This window comes from Salvelinus fontinalis, chromosome 12, assembly GCF_029448725.1.
Source record: "Salvelinus fontinalis isolate EN_2023a chromosome 12, ASM2944872v1, whole genome shotgun sequence".
Taxonomy (NCBI): domain Eukaryota; kingdom Metazoa; phylum Chordata; class Actinopteri; order Salmoniformes; family Salmonidae; genus Salvelinus; species Salvelinus fontinalis.
Genome location: NC_074676.1, coordinates 58,068,227 through 58,091,022, shown reverse-complemented (window position 1 = coordinate 58,091,022; position 22,796 = coordinate 58,068,227). Strand labels below are relative to the sequence as shown.

The 22,796-nt window shown below is 44.3% G+C and overlaps 1 protein-coding gene across 1 annotated transcript in view; it reads left to right on the top strand.

The window, feature by feature from the left end:
• crocc2 (ciliary rootlet coiled-coil, rootletin family member 2) overlaps positions 1 to 22,796 on the top strand; it is a 157,730-nt gene that overhangs the window by 4,716 nt on the left and 130,218 nt on the right. Inside the window, exon 3 of the mRNA XM_055941161.1 lies at positions 1,156 to 1,265. Coding sequence (XP_055797136.1) covers positions 1,156 to 1,265 — 110 coding nt within the window. The remainder of the gene's footprint in view (positions 1 to 1,155; positions 1,266 to 22,796) is intronic.

The following is a 22,796-nucleotide window of genomic DNA, read 5'->3' as shown; positions in this document are numbered from 1 at the left end:
TCTACCTCTATCATCAACATACTGATATCTACCTCTATATGTATAGAATGATATCTACCTCTATCATCAACATACTGATATCTACCTCTGTCATCAACATACTGATATCTACCTCTATCATCAACATACTGATATCTACCTCTATCATCAACATACTGATATCTACCTCTATCATCAACATACTGATATCTACCTCTATATGTATAGAATGATATCTACCTCTATCATCAACATACTGATACCTACCTCTATCATCAACATGCTGATATCTACCTCTATATGTATAGAATGATATCTACCTCTATCATCAACATACTGATATCTACCTCTATATGTATAGAATGATATCTACCTCTATCATCAACATACTGATATCTACCTCTATCATCAACATACTGATATCTACCTCTATCATCAACATACTGATATCTACCTCTATCATCAACATACTGATACCGACCTCTATCAGCTCATAGAACATCATCATTTGATAGTGTAATACAATGTAATAATGTTGCCTCAAAAGAATATACATTGAATTGAACTGCTAACAGTATCTAGGACTATATATATATGCACACTACACTGAGTGTAAAAAACATTAAGAACACCTGCTCTTTCCATGACATAGACTGACCAGGTGAATCCAGGTGAAAGCTATGATCCCTTATTGATGTCACTTGTTAAATCCACTTCAATCAGTGTAGATAAAGGGGAGGAGACATGGTTAAAGAAGGATTTTTAAGTCTTGAGACAATTGAGACATGGATTGTGTATGTGTGCCATTCAGAGGGTGAATGGGCAAGACTAAATATTGAAGTGCCTTTGAACGGGGTATAGTAGTAGGTACCAGGCGCACCGGTTTGTGTCAAGGACTGCAACGCTGCTGGGTTTTTCCACACTCAACAGTTTCCTGTGTGTATCAGGAATGGTCCATCACCCAAAGGACATCCAGCCAACTTGACACAACTGTGGGAAGCATTGGAGTCAACATGGGCCAGCATCCCTGTGGAACGCTTTCGACACCTTGTAGAGTCCACGACCTGATGAATTGAGGCGGTTCTGAGGGGAAAAAGGGGAGGGGAGGGAGGGTGGGGCAACTCAATATTAGGAAGGTGTTTTTAATGTTTATACCTGTATGCTCTTTACCGTCAGATGATGACATCAGTCTACAGGATGAGAACAGGGTCCTGAAGGAGCAGCTCTCTCAGACCAGGATGGACCGGGACCAGCTACTGGTCAAACAGACCCAGCTCACAGACAGGGTAGGAACCATAGCATCATCACTGAACAGACTGCTCTCACAAACAGGGTAGGCTACAAGATTTACTCATGGGTTGCACGACGGTCACGTCAAATCATTGTTATGAACGTTCTATGGAAGACTGGTACCCAACTGTCAGTTCTGCTCCAGACACTTCTGCTCCAGACACTTCTGCTCCAGACACTTCTGCTCCAGACACTTCTGCTCCAGATACTTCTGCTCCGGACACTTCTGTCCCAGACACTTCTGCTCCAGATGCTTCTGCTCCAGACACTTCTGCTCCAGTCACTTCTGCTCCAGACACTTCTGCTCCAGACACTTCTGCTCCAGATACTTCTGCTCCAGACACTTCTGCTCCAGATACTTCTGCTCCAGATACTTCTGCTCCAGTCACTTCAGCTCCAGACACTTCTGCTCCAGTCACTTCTGCTCCAGTCACTTCAGCTCCACACAGTTCTGCTCCAGTCACTTCTGCTCCAGTCACTTCTGCTTCAGTCAGTTCTGCTCCAGTCACTTCAGCTCCACACACTTCTGCTCCAGACACTTCTGCTCAAGACACTTCTGCTCCAGTCACTTCAGCTCCACACAGTTCTGCTCCAGTCACTTCTGCTCCAGTCACTTCTGCTCCAGACACTTCTGCTTCAGTCAGTTCTGCTCCAGTCACTTCTGCTCCAGACACTTCTGCTCCAGTCACTTCTGCTCCAGACACTTCTGCTCCAGACACTTCTGCTCCAGACACTTCTTCTCCAGACACTTCTGCTCCAGACACTTCTTCTCCATTCACTTCTGCTCCAGACACTTCTGCTCCAGATACTTCTGCTTCAGTCACTTCTGCTCCAGACACTTCTGCTCCAGATACTTCTGCTCCAGATACTCCTGCTCCAGTCACTTCAGCTCCAGACACTTCTGCTCAAGACACTTCTGCTCCAGTCACTTCAGCTCCACACAGTTCTGCTCCAGTCACTTCTGCTCCAGTCACTTCTGCTTCAGTCAGTTCTGCTCCAGTCACTTCAGCTCCAGACACTTCTGCTCCAGACACTTCTGCTCAAGACACTTCTGCTCCAGTCACTTCAGCTCCACACAGTTCTGCTCCAGTCACTTCTGCTCCAGTCACTTCTGCTCCAGACACTTCTGCTTCAGTCAGTTCTGCTCCAGTCACTTCTGCTCCAGACACTTCTGCTCCAGTCACTTCTGCTCCAGACACTTCTTCTCCAGACACTTTTGCTCAAGACACTTCTTCTCCATTCACTTCTGCTCCAGACACTTCTGCTCCAGATACTTCTGCTTCAGTCACTTCTGCTCCAGACACTTCTGCTCCAGACAATTCTGCTCCAGACACTTCTGCTCCAGATACTTCTGCTCCAGTCACTTCTGCTCCAGACACTTCTGCTCCAGACACTTCTGCTCCAGACACTTCTGCTCCAGACACTTCTGCTCCAGTTACTTCAGGGCCATTCACTTCTGCTCCAGACACTTCTGTTCCAGACACTTCTGCTTCAGTCAGTTCTGCTCCAGACACTTCTGCTCCAGTCACTTCTGCTCCAGATACTTCTGCTTCAGTCAGTTCTGCTCCAGACACTCTGCTCCAGACACTTCTGCTACAAACACTTCTGCTCCAGACACTTCTGCTCCAAACACTTCTGCTCCAGACACTTCTGCTCCAGTCACTTCTGCTCCAGACACTTCTGCTCCAGTCACTTCTGCTCCAGATACTTCTGCTTCAGTCAGTTCTGCTCCAGACACTCTGCTCCAGACACTTCTGCTACAAACACTTCTGCTCCAGACACTTCTGCTCCAAACACTTCTGCTCCAGACACTTCTGCTCCAGTCACTTCTGCTCCAGACACTTCTGCTCCAGTCACTTCTGCTCAAGTCTTTTTCAATGACTTCCACAATAGTAGAAATAAGATGGCGAACAACAGACATTATTCCATGTGTTATTTTGGCGTGAGTTGATCTCCCCAGATTATCTGTCTGTTTAGAACTAGAATCACAGTCTTTCTATGTCATTTTATGTCTATGAGCTTTAGGTCTATGAGCTTTAGGTCTATGAGCTTTAGGTCTATGAGCTTTAGGTCTATGAGCTTTAGTTCTGTGAGCTTTAGTTCTATGAGCTTTAGGTCTATGAGCTTTAGGTCTATGAGCTTTAGGTCTATGAGCTTTAGTTCTGTGAGCTTTAGTTCTATGAGCTTTAGGTCTATGAGCTTTAGGTCTATGAGCTTTAGTTCTGTGAGCTTTAGTTCTATGAGCTTTAGGTCTATGAGCTTTAGGTCTATGAGCTCACCCCAAATACATACCGACCGTTCGTGTTGCTGTATCGGTGAAGCGCTAGGCCGGCTGAATGAAGATTGAATAACCTCAGTGCACTAGTGAGGACTGCATGGCATCCCATTCACGATTACTAACTACTCTACTGTTTTCAGGAAAAGGGCTTTAAACCGGGACTGGTTCTCTGTATTTTATTGATGTATTTTATTTAACCTTTATTTAACCAGGTAGACTAGTTGAGAACACCTTTATTTAACCAGGTAGGCCAGTTGAGAACACCTTTATTTAACCAGGTAGACTAGTTGAGAACACCTTTATTTAACCAGGTAGGCTAGTTGAGAACACCTTTATTTAACCAGGTAGACTAGTTGAGAACACCTTTATTTAACCAGGTAGGCCAGTTGAGAACACCTTTATTTAACCGGGTAGGCCAGTTGAGAACAACTTCTCATGTACAATTGCGACCTGGCCAAGATAAAGCAAAGCAGTGCGACAAAAACAACAACACAGAGATACACATGGAAAAAAACTAAAGTACAGTCAATAACACAATAGAAAAATCTGTATACAGTGTGTGCAAATGAAGTAAGGAGGTAAGGCAATACATAGGCCAATAGTGGTGAAGTAATTACAATTTAGCAATTTACACTGGAGTGATAGATGTGCAGATGAGGATGTGCAAGTAGAAATACTGGTGTGCAAAAGAGCAGAAAAACAAAAAACAAATATGGGGATGAGGTAGGTAGTTGGTTGGATGGGCTATTTACAGATGAGCTGTGTACAGCTGCAGCGATCGGTAAGCTGCTCTGACAGTTGATGCTTAAAGCTAGTGAGGGAGATATAAGACTCCAGCTTCAGCAATTTTTGCAATTCGTTCCAATCATTGGCAGCAGAGAACTGGCTTTGAGGATGACCAGTGGAATATAACTGCTGGAGCGCGTGCTACGGGTGGGTGTTGCTATGGTGACCAGTGAGCTGAGATAAGGCGGGGCTTTACCTGGCAAAGACTTATAGATGACCTGGAGCCAGTGTAATCCCACTCTCTAGTTTAATTAAGTAGGTGAGACTAGACAAGCTAAACACTGCTAATAACGTGAGCGGTTTTTTGAGATTTTCCTTCTGTAGGAGGGATCTGGGATGGTTAGTGTTCGAACGCGTCCCAAATGCCACCCCATTCCCTATATAGCGCACTACTTTTGAACTTGAGTCCATGTATTAGGGAGAGAGAGAAGGAGAGAGACGGAGAGAAGGAGAGAGAGAATGGGAGCGAGAAGGAGAGAGAGAATGGGAGAGAGAAGGAGAGACGGAAAGAGAGTAGGGAGAAAAGGGGGGAGGAAAGGGGAGAGAGAAGGGCACAGACGGAAAGAGACTGGGGAGAGAGAAGGGGACAGAGAAGGAGAGAGAAAGAGAGATACATAGAAAGAAGGAAAGAGAGACAGAGAGAGAGAGACAGAGAGATGGAAAGAGAGGAGGGAGAGAAGGGGGGAGAGAAGGAGAGAGAGACAGAGAGAGAGGTACGGAGAGACTGAAAGAGAGAAGGGGAGATAGAAGGAGAGAGAGAGATGGAGAGACGGAAAGAGAGAAGGGGAGAGAGAAGGAGAGAGAGACGGAAAGAGAGCGACGGAGAGAGAAGGGGAGAGAGAAGGGTCACATCCGGGCTGCATCACAAATGGCACAGTCTTCCCTCTGTAGTGTATTATTTTGTACCAGGGTAATATGGGATTCCCTAGATGCCCTGGTCAAAGGTAGTGCGCTAAATCTGACAAGATGTTGCCGACAGTAACGGTCGTCCTGTTTCTAGATCCTATCTTTCCAGTATAGTTTTTTTTACATGAATTGCTCAGGATGTTTCTTGTATTATTACCTACAGCCGGTAAATAACGTTTGGACATTAGATTGGCGGTCACTCACCAGAAATCAGAGCAGAAATTCGGTAAATTATAAGTGGGGCCCTAGTCAGACTCAGTTGTCGTGCTGGTTGAGAGAATGCCAAGAGTGTGCAAAGCTGTCATCAAGGCAACGGATGGCTACTTTGAAGAATCTAAAATATAAAATGTATTTTGTTTTGTTTAACAGTTTTTTGGTTACTACATGATTCCATATGTGTTATGTGTTACTATTTTATTTATTTATTTAACCTTTATTCAACTAGGCAAGTCAGTTAACCTGAACAAATTCTTATTTACAATGACGGCCTACCAAGAGGCAAAAGGCTTCCTGCGGGGACGGGGGCCTGGGACAAAACAAACAAGCAATAAAGGACAAAACACACATCACGACAAGAGAGGCACTTCAACACGACATAAAGAGAGACCTCAACACAGCATGGTATCAACACAACATGACAACACAGCATGGTAACAACACAACATGACAACACAGCATGGTAGCAACACAACATGACAACACAGCATGGTAGCAACACAACATGACAACACAGCATGGTAGCAACACAACATGACAACACAGCATGGTAGCAACACCACATGACAACACAGCATGGTAGAAACACAACATGACAACACAGCATGGTAGCAACACAACATGACAACACAGCATGGTAGCAACACAACATGACAACACAGCATGGTAGCAACACAACATGACAACACAGCATGGTAGCAACACAACATGACAACAACACGGTAGCAACACAACATGACAACACAGCATGGTAGCAACACAACATGACAACACAGCATGGTAGCAACACAACATGACAACAGCATGGTAGCAACACAACTTGACAACAACACGGTAGCAACACAACATGACAACACAGCATGGTAGCAACACAACATAACAACACAGCATGGTAGCAACACAACATGACAACACAGCAGGGTAGCAACACAACATGACAACACAACATGGTAGCAACACATGACAACACAGCAGGGTAGCAACACAACATGACAACACAGCATGGTAGCAACACAACATGACAACAACACGGTAGCAACACAACATGACAACACAGCATGGTAGCAACACAACATGACAACACAGCATGGTAGCAACACAACATGACAACACAGCATGGTAGCAACACAACATGACAACACAACATGGTAGCAACACAACATGACAACACAGCATGGTAGCAACACAACATGACAACACAGCATGGTAGCAACACAACATGACAACAACACGGTAGCAACACAACATGACAACACAGCATGGTAGCAACACAACATGACAACACAACATGGTAGCAACACATGACAACACAGCAGGGTAGCAACACAACATGACAACACAGCATGGTAGCAACACATCATGACAACACAGCATGGTAGCAACACAACATGACAACAACACAGTAGCAACACAACATGACAACACAGCATGGTAGCAACACAACATGACAACACAGCATGGTAGCAACACAACATGACAACACAGCATGGTAGCAACACAACATGACAACACAGCATGGTAGCAACACAACATGACAACAACACAGTAGCAACACAACATGACAACACAGCATGGTAGCAACACAACATGACAACACAGCATGGTAGCAACACAGCATGACAACACAGCATGGTAGTAACACAACATGACAACACAGCATGGTAGCAACAACATGACAACACAGCATGGTGGCAACACAACATGACAACACAGCAAGGTAACAACACAACATGACAACACAGCATGGTAGCAACACAGCATGACAACACAGCATGGTAGTAACACAACATGACAACACAGCATGGTAGCAACAACATGACAACACAGCATGGTGGCAACACAACATGACAACACAGCATGGTAACAACACAACATGACAACACAGCATGGTAGCAACACAACATGACAACACAGCATGGTAGCAACACAACATGACAACACAGCATGGTAGCAACACAACATGACAACAACACAGTAGCAACACAACATGACAACACAGCATGGTAGCAACACAACATGACAACACAGCATGGTAGCAACACAACATGACAACACAGCATGGTAGCAACACAACATGTCAACAACACGGTAGCAACACAACATGACAACAACATGGTAGCAACACAACATGACAACACAGCATGGTAGCAACACAACATAACAACAACACGGTAGCAACACAACATGACAACACAGCATGGTAGCAACACAACATGACAACACAGCATGGTAGCAACACAACATGACAACACAGCAGGGTAGCAACACAACATGACAACACAGCATGGTAGCAACACAACATGACAACATGGTAGCAACACAACATGACAACACAGCATGGTAGCAACACAACATGACAACACAGCATGGTAGCAACACAACATGGTAGCAACACAACATGACAACACAGCACGGTAGCAACACAACATGACAACAACACGGTAGCAACACAACATGACAACACAGCATGGTAGCAACACAACATGACAACACAGCATGGTAGCAACACATGACAACACAGCATGGTAACAACACAACATGACAACACAGCATGGTAGCAACACAACATGACAACACAGCAGGGTAGCAACACAACATGACAACACAGCATGGTAGCAACACAACATGACAACACAGCATGGTAGCAACACAACATGACAACACGGCATGGTAGCAACACAACATGACAACACAGCATGGTAGTAACACAACATGACAACACAGTATGGTAGCAACACAACATGACAACACAGCATGGTAGCAACACAACATGACAACACAGCATGGTAGCAACACAACATGACAACACAGCATGGTAGCAACACAACATAACAACAACACGGTAGAAACACAACAAGACAACACAGCATGGTAGCAACACAACATGGGTGTTGCAGAACGGGTGTTGTATGTGGAGGATGAGGGCTGCAGTAGGTATCTCAGATAGGGGGTAGTGAGGCCTTAGAGGGTTATATAAATAACCAGTGGGTCTTGTTTTGGGTATATAGAGATGACCGGTTTACAGAGGAATATAGAGTGCAGTGATGTTTCTTATAAGGAGCATTACCGCCTTTGTGCAAGGAGGTGCACTGCCAGACCCCTGCAAAATGACCTCCAGCAGGCCACAAATGTGCATGGGTCTGCTCAAACGGTCAGAAACAGACTCCATGAGGGTGGTATGAGGGCCCGACGTCCACAGGTGGGGGTCGTGCTTACAGCCCAACACCGTGCAGGACGTTTGGCATTTGCCAGAGAACACCAAGATTGGCAAATTCGCCACTGGCGCCCTGTGCTCTTCACAGATGAAAGCAGGTTCACACTGAGCACATGAGCACGTGACAGACGTGACAGAGTCTAGAGACGCCGTGGAGAACGTTCTGCTGCCTGCAACATCCTCCAGCATGACCGGTTTGGCGGTGGGTCAGTCATGGTGTGGGGTGGATTTCTTTGTGGTGCCGCACAGCCCTCCATGTGCTCGCCAGAGGTAGCCTGACTGCCATTAGGTACCGAGATGAGATCCTCAGACACCTTGTGAGACCATATGCTGACACATGCACATTTGTGGCCTGCTGGAGGTCATTTTGCAGGGCTCTGGCAGTGCACCTCCTTGCACAAAGGCGGAGGTAGCGGTCCTGCTGCTGGGTTGTTGCCCTCCTACGGCCCCCTCCACGTCTCCTGATGTACTGGCCTGTCTCCTGGTAGCGCCTCCATGCTCTGGACACTACGCTGACAGACACAGCAAACCTTTTTGCCACAGGTCGCATTGATGTGCCATCCAGGATGAGCTGCACTACCTGAGCCACTTGTGTGGGTTGTAGACTCTGTCTCATGCTACCACTAGAGTGAAAGCACCTCCAGCATTCAAAAGTGACCAAAACATCAGCCAGGAAGCATAGGAACTGAGAAGTGGTCTGTGATCACCACCTGCAGGATCACTCCTTTATTGGGGGATGTCTTGCTAATTGCCTATAATTTCCACCTTTTGTCTATTCCATTTGCACAACAGCATGTGAAATTTATTGTCAATCAGTGTTGCTTCCGAAGTGGGCAGTTTGATTTCACAGAAGTGTGATTGACTTGGAGTTACATTGTGTTGTTTAAGTGTTCTCTTTATTCTTTTGAGCAGTGTATATTTATATTAGCTCACGACAATAGCCAAACACACAACGCCATGTTTTCACCATGTTTCCACCGCAAAGGTAGCTTTCACAAAACCCACAAATAGAGATAAAATTAATCACTAACCTTGAACAACTTCATCAGATGACAGTCTTATAGCATCATGTTATACAATACATTTATGTTTTGTTCGAAAATGTGCATATTTGAGGTATAAATCGTAGTTTTACATTGCAGCCACCATCACAAGTAGCACCAAAACAGCCAGAATAATTACAGAGAGCAACGTGAAATACATAAATACTCATCATAAAACATTTATGAAAAATACATGGTGTACAGCAAATGAAAGATAAACATCTTGTGAATCCAGCCAATATTTCCGATTTTTTAAGTGTTTTACAGCGAAAACACAATATGTATTTATATTAGCTCATCACAATAGCCAAACACACAACGCCATTTATTCACCGCCAACATAGCTTTCACAAAACCCAGAAATAGAGATAAAATTAATCACTAACCTTTGGACAACTTCATCAGATGACAGTCTTATAACATCATGTTATACAATACATTTATGTTTTGTTCGAAAATGTACATATTTAGAGCTACAAATCGTGGTTTTACATTGTGAATACGTAGCCACAATGCACCAAATTGTCCAGAGATATTTTGGACAGTCACCTAATCTAACCAAAAAACTCATCATAAACTTTACTAAAAAATACATGTTGTACAGCAAATGAAAGATACACTGGTTCTTAATGCAACCGCTGTGTTAGATAAAAAAAATTACTTTAGTACAACATACAGCATGCAATATTGTGAGACAGCGCTCACCTATTCTCCGCCTTGTTGGAGCCAATATATTCCACAAAAATACGAAATAACATCATAAATATTCTCTTACTTTTGATGATCTTCCATCAGAATGTTGTGCAAGGAGTCCTAGTTCCAGAATAAATCGTTGTTTGGTTTTAGAATGTCAATTTCTTCTGTAGAATTAGCAACTTTGGCTAGCCATGTGGAGACACATGTCCAAGAAATTGTTGCGCCTGGAACGAAAAATTCCAAAAGTCCCAATAAACGTCGAATAAACTGGTCAAACTCGGTTGAAAATCCTACTTTATGATGTTTTTCTCATATGTATCCAATAAAATCAGAGCCGGAGCATTTCGTCGTGTATACGTAACGCATTTCAGAAGACAGTGTGGAGTTCCCCTGTGCGCAGTTGAAAACTGACAAAAGAGCGGACCTGTCACTCCAAAAGCTCTCATTCGGCCTCACATCAAGCTAGACACCCCATTCAACCTTCTACTGCCTGTTGACATCTAGTGGAAGGCGTATGAAGTGCATACAGATCCATAAATATAAGCCAGTTGAATAGGCAGGCCCTGACAGAGACCCATTTTCAGAATTTTCACTTCCTGTCTGGAAGTTTGCTGCCAAATGAGTTCTGTTTTACTCACAGATATAATTCAAACAGTTTTAGAAACTTCAGAGTGTTTTCTATCCAATAGTAATAATAAAATGCATATTGTATGATCTAGAACAGAGTACGAGGCCATTTAATTTGGGCACGATTTTTTCCCAAAGTGAAAACAGCGCCCCCTATTAAGAAGAAGTTTTAATTTGCCTACCTAAAATTCAGATCAGAGCAGATTCTGCGGTGTTTGAGTATGTGCGTGTGTTGGAGAGCAGAGAAAAATCATCAGAAACAAAAAGCTTGGTTAAAAACCGTGGTAAAGTTGGCTTGAGTTTTGATATACAATTCCATGTCGCCAGACATTCGGCCCTTCAAACTTCATTAGCTCACAAACCATTTCCTGACATTCAGATATTCTACTCGCAACAGACCGAAGACTGAACACACATTTACATCATTAGCAAAGAGAAAGAGCAGGCAGGCTGTTTATCATCTAGTTTATCATGGAATTGTTTTATGGAAGCTATAAGCTATATGGAATTGTTTTATGGAAGCTATAAGCTATATGGAATTGTTATATGGAAGCTATAAGCTATATGGAATTGTTATATGGAAGCTATAAGCTATATGGAATTGTTTTATGGAAGCTATAAGCTATATGGAATTGTTATATGGAAGCTATAAGCTATATGGAATTGTTATATGGAAGCTATAAGCTATATGGAATTGTTTTATGGAAGCTATAAGCTATATGGAATTGTTTTATGGACGCAATAAGCTATATGGAATTGTTACATGGAATCTATAAGCTATATGGAATTGTTTTATGGAAGCAATAAGCTATATGGAATTGTTATATGGAAGCTATAAGCTATATGGAATTGTTTTAAGAAGAGATGGGATGGCTGGTCATTTTGGCAATGTTATTAAATGGTTGCGGTCAACACCAACGACATTAAGCCATGAGAGGGGGAAGAGAGGGAAGACATAACGTTCTGTGTGGACTCTGTTGGCTTATGAGTGGATTTCCTCCCGCCATTCTTTATGTCTGAGTATTTTTCCATATGATTCCAAGTTGAAGAAGATCCGTTGTGAGCTCCTTAGTAAGGATTTGTTAAATCCACTTTTACTCCGGAGGATTTCTCCGGATTAAAAGATGCGAGTGCCCTTCTTTCCTGTACTTTGTGGTCCTTTGTAGTCCTCCAGGAGATAACAAGTGAATCCCTTCTATGCAGGTATTCAATGCAGTAATTCAATAGAAAACAATCAGCTGAATCTAGACTTTGTTGTAAATTTTTTATCCGGTTTCAAAATGACTCGAACACAATTATCAGTAATTGATTAGCTACTCAAAAACAAAAGATTATTCAAGAAAAATACACATGAAAAAAACAAGTTCAAATTATAAAATGCCCAAAAATATCGCAATCAAAAAATATAGCATATTCACTGTATATTCATTAGTACTGCACTGTTGGAGCTAGAAACACAAGCATTTCGCTACACCTGCGATAACTTCTGCAAATCTGTGTACGCAACCAATAAACTTTGATTTGATATTGATTTGATGTAGGGAATAGGGTGACAGTGGGAGGCTCAACACAGTCTCTTTCCAGGAGAGAAAACCCCTGGAGTTGGACAAACAAACACGGTGACAAGGTGTTGTGTTTTTACCTGCTTGAAGCTAAACATCGGAAGACGAGACAACAGGAACACTTTAATAGTTGACTGAATCTCAGGTAACCATCGGAAGACGCTCTGAGACAACAGGAACACTTTAATAGATGACTGAATCTCAGCTAACCATCAGAAGACGCTCTGAGAGACCAGGAACACTTTAATAGATGACTGAATCTCAGGTAACCATCGGAAGACGCTCTGAGACAACAGGAACACTTTAATAGATGACTGAATCTCAGGTAACCATCGGAAGACGCTCTGAGACAACAGGAACACTTTAATAGATCACTGAATCTCTGCTAACCATCGGAAGACGCTCTGAGACAACAGGAACACTTTAATAGATGACTGAATCTCAGCTAACCATCGGAAGACGCTCTGAGAGACGAGGAACACTTTAATAGATGACTGAATCTCAGCTAACCATCGGAAGACGCTCTGAGAGACCAGGAACACTTTAATAGATGACTGCATCTCAGCTAACCATCGGAAGACGCTCTGAGACAACAGGAACACTTTAATAGATGACTGAATCTCAGCTAACCATCGGAAGACGCTCTGAGACAACAGGAACACTTTAATAGATGACTGAATCTCAGCTAACCATCGGAAGACGCTCTGAGAGACCAGGAACACTTTAATAGATGACTGAATCTCAGCTAACCATCGGAAGACGCTCTGAGACAACAGGAACACTTTAATAGATGACTGAATCTCAGGTAACCATCGGAAGACACTCAGAGACAACAGGAACACTTTAATAGATGACTGAATCTCAGCTAACCATCGGAAGACGCTCTGAGACAACAGGAACACTTTAATAGATGACTGAATCTCAGCTAACCATCGGAAGACACTCTGAGACAACAGGAACACTTTAATAGATGACTGAATCTCAGCTAACCATCGGAAGACGCTCTGAGAGACAACAGGAACACTTTAATAGATGACTGAATCTCAGCTAACCATCGGAAGACACTCTGAGACAACAGGAACACTTTAATAGATCACTGAATCTCAGCTAACCATCGGAAGACACTCCCCAAAAAACCCAGGCACATTGTAATAGATTACAATTTAATTTGGAGAAGCAGAATATGTTTTAAATGTTTTCCATCCTAATTGTACGAATTAACAGAGTTAGAAGAGTGTTCATTGTGTGTGTGTGTGTGTGTGTGTGTGTGTGTGTGTGTGTGTGTGTGTGTGTGTGTGTGTGTGTGTGTGTGTGTGCGTGCGTGCGTGCGTGCGTGCGTGTGTGTGTCAGCGTGCATGTATGCAGCTTTAAGCGTAAAGATCCATGAAGGCTTTCCTTGTGGTCTATCCAGCCAGAATTAGACCCCCTGTGCGCTCCGAACGGTGCCAGCGTCTCCCCTTCGCCTCTCCAACCCTCTTCCCCCCCACCCCACCTAGGTGCTGCTGTTTGGGGGGAAATTAGAAGGTCAATGGCATCCTCCCTGGAGTCCCTGGAAGAAAAAGCTGATTTTTCAGCGTGGTACAAAGCGGTCGTTTGTGGTAACACTACTCTCTTTATGCTGCTCTGATGAACACTGCTGGAACTTATTATGAAAAACCTGAGCTTTAAATACAATTTAATTAGTTTGGCTTACAAATAGAATATTTATTTATTTATTTGGGAGATATTTGGAAGGTGTGAAAAGCCAGAGAGACTGAGACAGAGAGAGAGAGAGAGAGAGAGAGAGAGAGAGAGAGAGAGCAGAGAGAGGAGAGAGAGAGAGAGAGAGAGAGGAGAGAGAGAGAGAGAGAGAGGGAGAGAGAGGAGAGAGAGAGAGAGGGAGAGAGAGAGGAGAGAGAGAGAGAGAGAGAGAGAGAGAGAGAGAGAGAGAGAGAGAGAGAGAGAGAGAATTATTGTGTTCCAAAAAAGGTCCAGTCGCCAAGACCACAAATCCAAATTCCATCTAGACACCATTGCCCTAGAGCACACAAAAAACTATGCATAGTTCAGCCTAAACATCAGGGCCACAGGTAACTTCTACAAAGCTGTGAACGAGCTGAGAGACAAGGCAAGAAGGGCATTCTATGCCATCAAAAGGAACATCAAATTCGACATACCAATTATTGAATCAGTTATAGAACCCATTGCCCTTCATGGTTGTGAGGTCTGGGGTCCGCTCACCAGTCAAGAATTCACTAAATGGGCCCAGCACCAAATTGAGACTCTGCATGCAATATTCTGCAAAAATATCCTCAGTGTACAACGTAAAACACCAAATAAGGCATGCAGAGCAGAATTAGGCCGAAACCCACTAATTATCAAAATCCAGAAAAGAGACGTTAAATTCTACAACCACCTAAATGGAAGCGATTCCCAAACCTTCCATAACAAAGCCATCACCTACAGAGAGATGAACCTGGAGAAGAGTCCCCTAATCAAGTTGGTCCTGGGGCTCTGTTCACAAACACAAACAGACCCCCACAGAGCCCCAGGACCAATTAGACCCAACACAATTAGACCCAACCAAATCATGAGAAAAAACAAAGATATAAACTTGACAAATTGGAAAGAATTAACAAAAAAAACTGAGCAAACTGGAATGCTATTTGGCCTTAAACAGAGAGTACACAGTGGCAGAATACCTGACCACTGTGACTGACCCAAACTTAAGGAAAGCTTATGTACAGACATGGCTCTCAAGAGAAGACAGGCTATGTGCACACTGCCAACAAAATGAGGTGGAAACTGAGCTACACTTCCTAACCTCCTGACAAATGTTTGACAATATTACAGACACATATGTCCCTCAGATTACACAGATACACAAAGAATTTGAAGACAAACCCAATTTTGATAAACTCCCATATGTTTTGTGTGAAATATCAGTGTGCCATCACAGCAACAAGATTTGTGTTTTCCTGTTGCCTCAAGAAAAGGGCAACCAGTGAAGAACATCACCATTGTAAATACAACCCATATTTATGTTTATTTATAACATAAATATGTCTTTATTCTTTTTGAACTTTAGCGAATGTAAAGTTTACTGTTAATTTTTGTTGTTTATTTCACTTTTGTTTATTATCTACTTCACTTGCTTTGGCAATATTATCAAATGTTTCCCATGCCAATAAAGCCCTTAATTTTAATCAAGTTGTATTGAGAGAGAGATAGATATAAAGAGAGAGGGAAGGGGAGAGAGAGAGGGAAGGGGAGAGGGAAGGGGAGAGGGAAGGGGAGAGGGAAGGGGGAGAGGGGAGGGAGGGAGGGAGGGAGGGGAGGGAGGGAGGGAGGGAGGGAGGGGAGGGAGGGAGGGAGGGAGGGAGGGAGGGAGGGACGGGGAGAGAGAGAGAGAGAGGAGAGAGAGAGAGGAGAGAGAGAGAGAGGAAGAGAGAGAGAGAGAGAGAGAGAGAGAGAGAGGAGAGAGAGGAGAGAGAAGAGAGAGAGAGAGAGAGGGAGAGAGAGAGAGGAGGGAGAGGAGAGAGAGAGAGAGAGAGAGAGAGAGAGAGAGAGAGAGAGAGAGCAGAGTATTAAATGCACTGGCCATTGAAAAGTAATCCTGGAGAGGGTGAGGCCAGGCCACAGACAGATGGGCCTCGCCCTGCAATTTACTGCAGTCATGCAAAATGAAAACATTTGTGTACACAAAGGTCATACCACGACAGCCTTCAAGTAACTTCACTGGACGTTATGCAAACTGGAAACCATATATCCTGATGCTGCTTTTTATTGTAACTGTGAATATTAACAAATCAAATTTGAGAACAATTTTTAAAATTAAATTACATTGACTCTAATCACACTGGCGAAACACTGGATCACTGCTACTCTAACTTCCGTGACGCTTACAAAGCCCTCCCCCGCCCTCCTTTCGGGCATATCTGACCACGACTCCATTTTGCTCCTCTCTTCCTATAGGCAGAAACTCAAACAGGATGTATCCGTGTTAAGGACTATTCAACGCTGATCTGACCAATCGTAATCCACGGTTCCAAAAATGTTTTTGGAATACACGGACTGGGACATGTTCCCGGTAGCCTCAGGGGTTAATATTGACATATACGCTAATTCAGTGAGTGAGTTTATAAGGTGTATAGTGTCTAGGAGATGATGGACCTAATGTGACTATTAAAACTTACCCAAACCAGAAACCGTGGATAGATGGCAGCATTCGCACAAAACTGAAAGCGCGAACCATCGCATTTGACCTTGGAAATTTACTGAGAATATGGCCGAATACAAACAGTGTAGTTATTCGCTCTGTAAGGCAATCAAAACAAGCGAAACGTCAGTACAGAGACAAAGTGAAGTCGCAAATTCAACGGCTCAGACACAAGATGTATGGGGTAGGGTCTACAGACAATCACGTCACAGACACCGACGTCTTGCTTCCAGACAAACTAAACACCTTCTTTGCCGGCTTTGAGGATAGTACAGTGCCACCGATGCGGCCCACTACCAAGGACTGTGGGCTCCCCTTCTCCGTGGCCGACGTGAGTAAGACATTTAAATGTTATAACCCTCGCAAGGCTGCCGCGTCCTCAGAGCATGACCAGACCAGCTGGCTGGCGTGTTTATGGACATATTCAATCTCTCCTTAATCTCTCTGCTGTCATCCACATGCTTCAAGATGGCCACCATTGTTCCTGTCCCCAAGAAGACAAAGGTACCTGAACTAAATCAGTCTCGCCCCGTAGCACTCACTTCTGTCATCATGAAGTGCTTAGAGAAACTAGTCAAGGATCATATCACCTCCACCTTACCTGTCACCCTAGACCCACTTCAGTTTGCTTACCGCCCCAATAGGTTCACAGATGATGAAATCACCATCACACTGCACACTGCCCTAACCCATCTGGACAAGAGGAATACCTATGTAAGAATGCTGTTCATCAACTACAGCTCAGCATTCAACACCATAGTTCCCTCCAAGATCATCATTAAGCTTGAGGCCCTGGGTCTCAACCCCGCCTTGTTCAACTGGGTCCTGGACTTCCTGACGAGCCGCCCCAGGTGGTGAAGATAGGAAAGAAGGCCTCCACTTTGCTGATCGTAAACACTGGGGCCCCACAAGGGTGCATGCTCAGCCCCCTCCTGTACTCCCTGTTCACCTATGACTGCATGGTCACGCACCTCCAACTCAATCAACAAGTTTACAGACGACACAACAGTAGTAGGCTTGATTACCAACAACGACGAGACAGCCTACAGGGAGGAGGTGAGGGCCCTCGGAGTGTGGTGTCAGGACAACAAACTGAGAAAACAAAAAACAACCTCTCACTCAACATCAAGAAAACAAAGGGGCTGATCGTGGACTTCAGGAAACAGCAGAGGGAGCAGCCCCCTATCCACATCGAAGGGACAGCAGTGGAGAAGGTAGAACGTTTTAAGATCCTTGGCGTACACATCATGGACGCTCTGAAATGGTCCACCCACACAGACAGTGTGGTGAAGAAGACGTAACAGCGCCTAGGCTTGTCACCTAAAACCCTCACAAACTTTTACAGATGAACAATTGAGAGCATCCTGTCGGGCTGTATCACTGCCAGGTACGGCAACTGCACCACCAACAACCGCAGGGCTCTCCAGAGGATCACCGGGGGCAAACTACCTGCCCTCCCAGGACACCTACATCACCCGATGTCATAGGAAGGCCAAAAAGATCATCAAGGACAACAACCACCCGAGCCACTGCCTGTTCACCCCGCTATCGTCCAGAAGGCGAGGTCAGTACAGGTGCATCAAAGCTGGGACCGAGAAACTGAAAAACAGCTTCTATCTCAAGGACATCAAACTGTTTAACAGCCATCACTAACACAGAGAGGCTGCTGCCTACATACAGACTTGAAATCATTGGTCACTTTAATAATGTTTACATATCTTGCATTACTCATATCATATGTATATTTTGTATTTTATACCATCTATTGCATCTTGCCTATGCCACTCTGTCATTGATCATCCATATATTGAGTATATATTCCTATTCCATCCCATTAGATTTGTGTGTATTAGGTAGTTGTTGGGGAATTGTTAGATTACTTGTTAGATATTACTGCACTGTCGGAACTAGAAGCACAAGCATTTCGCTACACTCGCATTAACATCTGTTAACCATGTGTGTGTCACCAATACAATTTGATTTGATTTGGATTTGATTTGATTCCCGAGGAGTGTCACGAGAGTCAAGACCATTATTCACCAGCAGCAGCAGGCCCTTGCTGTCAGCTGCTTAGCCCTCTCCTCTCCTCTCCTCTCCTCTCCTCTCCTCTCCTCTCCTCTCCTCTCCTCTCCTCTCCTCTCCTCTCTCTATCCTCTCTCCTTTCTCCTCTTCGTTTCTATTCTTTCTTTTTCTCTTTTCTTTTCTTTTCTTTTCTTTTCTTCTCTTTTCTTTTCTTCTCTTTTCTTCTCTTTTCTTCTCTTCTCTTCTCTTCTCTTCTCTTCTCTTCTCTTCTCCCTCTTCTCTTCTCCCTCTTCTCTTCTCTTCTCTTCGCTTCTCCTCTCCTCTCCTCTCCTCTCCCCTTTTCTTTTCTTTTCTTTTTTTCTCTTCTCCTCTCCTCTCCCTGTCAGACTGTGTTTTTTCCTACGTAGCATGATCGTTTGGCAGTAGCCTCTGATGTTAAAGCTGTGTGCTAATCAACATCCTGGAGCAACATACCGGCCTAACTGGCTGTGGTATGCAGCACGCAGAGCGCACAGAGCAAGGCTGCATCCCAAGTGGCACCCTATTCCCTACATAGTGCACTACTGTTGACCAAAAGCATCATAGGGACGAGGGGGGCATTTGGAACAGAGTCTTTGCCTCAACACTTGTGTCTTACTCCACACAGCCTGCATGTCCTGAAGGATCGCATATCACTGCATCATGTGATCCACGTTCATTTATCAAACCTGTTGTGGCCCATGTCAAACACTATGTCCTTAACTGTCTTTGATTGATGCGGCCTGCCAGTTAGCCTGTGGATACGTACAAATAAAGGAGAGCGGCGCACTCTAGGAGCTCAGATGCCAAAAAATGTNACGTAGCATGATCGTTTGGCAGTAGCCTCTGATGTTAAAGCTGTGTGCTAATCAACATCCTGGAGCAACATACCGGCCTAACTGGCTGTGGTATGCAGCACGCAGAGCGCACAGAGCAAGGCTGCATCCCAAGTGGCACCCTATTCCCTACATAGTGCACTACTGTTGACCAAAAGCATCATAGGGACGAGGGGGGCATTTGGAACAGAGTCTTTGCCTCAACACTTGTGTCTTACTCCACACAGCCTGCATGTCCTGAAGGATCGCATATCACTGCATCATGTGATCCACGTTCATTTATCAAACCTGTTGTGGCCCATGTCAAACACTATGTCCTTAACTGTCTTTGATTGATGCGGCCTGCCAGTTAGCCTGTGGATACGTACAAATAAAGGAGAGCGGCGCACTCTAGGAGCTCAGATGCCAAAAAATGTCATGTCCAACGTTTCGACAGGCAAGCTGTCTTCATCAGGGTATAATGACAAACACTGCGGGACAACTCGTTTATATCGTGTCAAAAGACACACAGGTGTCTGTAATCATGGCCAAGCGTGGCCTAATATCATTGGTTAATTTCTCAAATATTAAAATGGCATACAAAGAGCAGCATACAAAAAACCCCAAATGGATAGCACACGATCATAGATTCATTTTAGACTACACAAGCTTACAAACAATTACAATGGCAAAGTCACAATAATCACAAGAATGGCTTGTGGAACAAATTGCTCCCTATTCCCCATATAATACACTACTTTAGACCAGCGTCCCTAGGGGTCGCAACCTGTATCTAACATATCATGTACATAAAGAGCACAAAATGTTTCTGAGTATCCCTAACAAGCAGTTTAAATAGAGAAACTGAGACTCTTATGGAAACGTATGGAAACGTATGGAAACGTATGGAAACGTATGGAAACTGTCTACGTTATCCTTTTCCTTTAATGCATTACATACATGGGAATTTTCATGCATTACCATGATTAGATATTTGCCTAAACTATGAATTATTATACAAGAAGTTTCGTTTAAAAACATGTTTTTTTAATACTGTTATCAGACCACAGCAAGCTTATTAAATAGTAGAGAGAAAGCAGAAGGGAGAAAGTATTGTTCCTCGTAATACTCATGGTTTTTGTTTTTGTGGGTATTTCTCAAGAGATGGACTACGCAGCCTTCAGAACTTAACATTCATTCCACCACAGCTCTCTAGATCCAATGGCCCGTACCTCTGCTAAATTGTCCAGGACTAAAGACTGTACAAGACGTTGTCCAATTACTCTCGGTCGTTACTGAAGTCATGACGCTTTTTTCTTTCACGGATCATCCAGGACGACTGTCTCTGAGACAGAGGATAAGGCAGGCTTGTAATTGCGGGCTCCTGAGTTTCGGGGTAACACGAAGCAGTCTTTTTGGATCTGTCCTCAACGGTATCCTATGGGACTTGGTGAAATGTAGTGCACTATGTAGGGAACGGGGTTCCACTTGGGACACAAGCTTGGTCTTTTGGATTGAGGTAACGTGGTGTTGTTCCCCTTTGACCTCCTACTCCTCTTCCTCCTGCTCCTCCACCTCCTCCTTCGTCAGGGGGAGTCCATGCCAGATGTGGCGTTTTTCCCCCTTTGACCTCCTCCTCCTCCTCCTCTTCCTCCTCCTCCTCCTCCTCCTCCTCCTCCTTCTCCTTCTCCTCCTTCTCCTCCGTCAGGGTGAGTCTATGCCAGATGTAGAGTTTTTGCCCCTTTGACCTCCTCCTCCTCTTCATCCTCCTCCTTTTCCTCCTCCTCTTCCACCTCCTCCTCCTCCTCCGTCAGGGTGAGTCTATGCCCGATGTAGAGTTTTTTTCCCCTTTTGACCTCCCCCTCCTCTTCATCATCCTCTTCCTCCTCCTCCTCCTCCGTCAGGGGGAGTCTATGCCAGATGTGGAGTTTTCTTCCTTTTTTATTGTATTTTTCATTTCTGTAATGAAGTCTTTATGTAGAGATGATGAGAGTAGCCAGTCTCTTTGATCAGGAGAGGGGTAACATCCCTGCCTTCTATCCCTCCCTTTATCCCTCTCTTCTATCCCTCCCTTCTATCTCTCCCTTCTATCTCTCCCTTCTATCTCTCCCTTTATCCCTCCCTTCTATCTCTCCCTTCTATCTCTCCCTTTATCCCTCCCTTTATCCCTCTCTTCTATCTCTCCCTTCTATCCCTCCCTTCTATCCCTCCCTTCTATCTCTCCCTTTATCCCTCCCTTCTATCCCTCCCTTTATCCCTCTCTTCTATCCCTCCCTTCTATCTCTCCCTTCTATCCATCCCTTCTATCTCTCCCTTCTATCCCTCCCTTCTATCTCTCCCTTCTATTTCTCCCTTCTATCTCTCCCTTCTATCCCTCCCTTTATCCCTCCCTTCTATCTCTCCCTTCTATTCTCCTTCTATCCCTCCCTTTATCTCTCCCTTCTATCTCTCCCTTCTATCCCTCCCTTTATCCCTCCCTTTATCCCTCCCTTCTATCTCTCCCTTCTATTTCTCCCTTCTATCCATCCCTTTATCCCTCCCTTTATCCCTCCCCTTCTATCTCTCCCTTCTATTTCTCCCTTCTATCCCTCCCTTTATCCCTCCCTTCTATCTCTCCCTTCTATTTCTCCCTTCTATCCCTCCCTTTATCCCTCCCTTCTATCTCTCCCTTCTATTTCTCCCTTCTATCCCTCCCTTTATCCCTCCCTTCTATCTCTCCCTTCTATTTCTCCTTCTCTTCCTCTCCCTCTTTATCCCTCCCTTCTATCTCTCCCTTCTATTTCTCCCTTCTATCCCTCCCTTCTATCTCTCCCTTCTATCCCAATGTTCTATCCCTCCCTTCTATCTCTCCCTCTGTTCTATCTCTCCCTTCTATCCCAATGTTCTATCCCTCCTTTCTATTTCTCCCTTCTATCTCACCCTTCTATCCCTCCCTTCTATCCCAATGTTCTATCCCTCCCTTCTATCCCTCCCTTCTATCCCTCCCTTCTATCTCTCCCTTCTACCTCTCCCTTCTATCTCTCCCTTCATCCTCCCTTCTATCCCCCCCTTCTATCTCTCCCTTCTATCCCTCCCTTCTATCCCTCCCTTCTATCCCTCCCTTCTATCTCTCCCTTCTATATCTCCCTTCTATTTCTCCCTTCTAT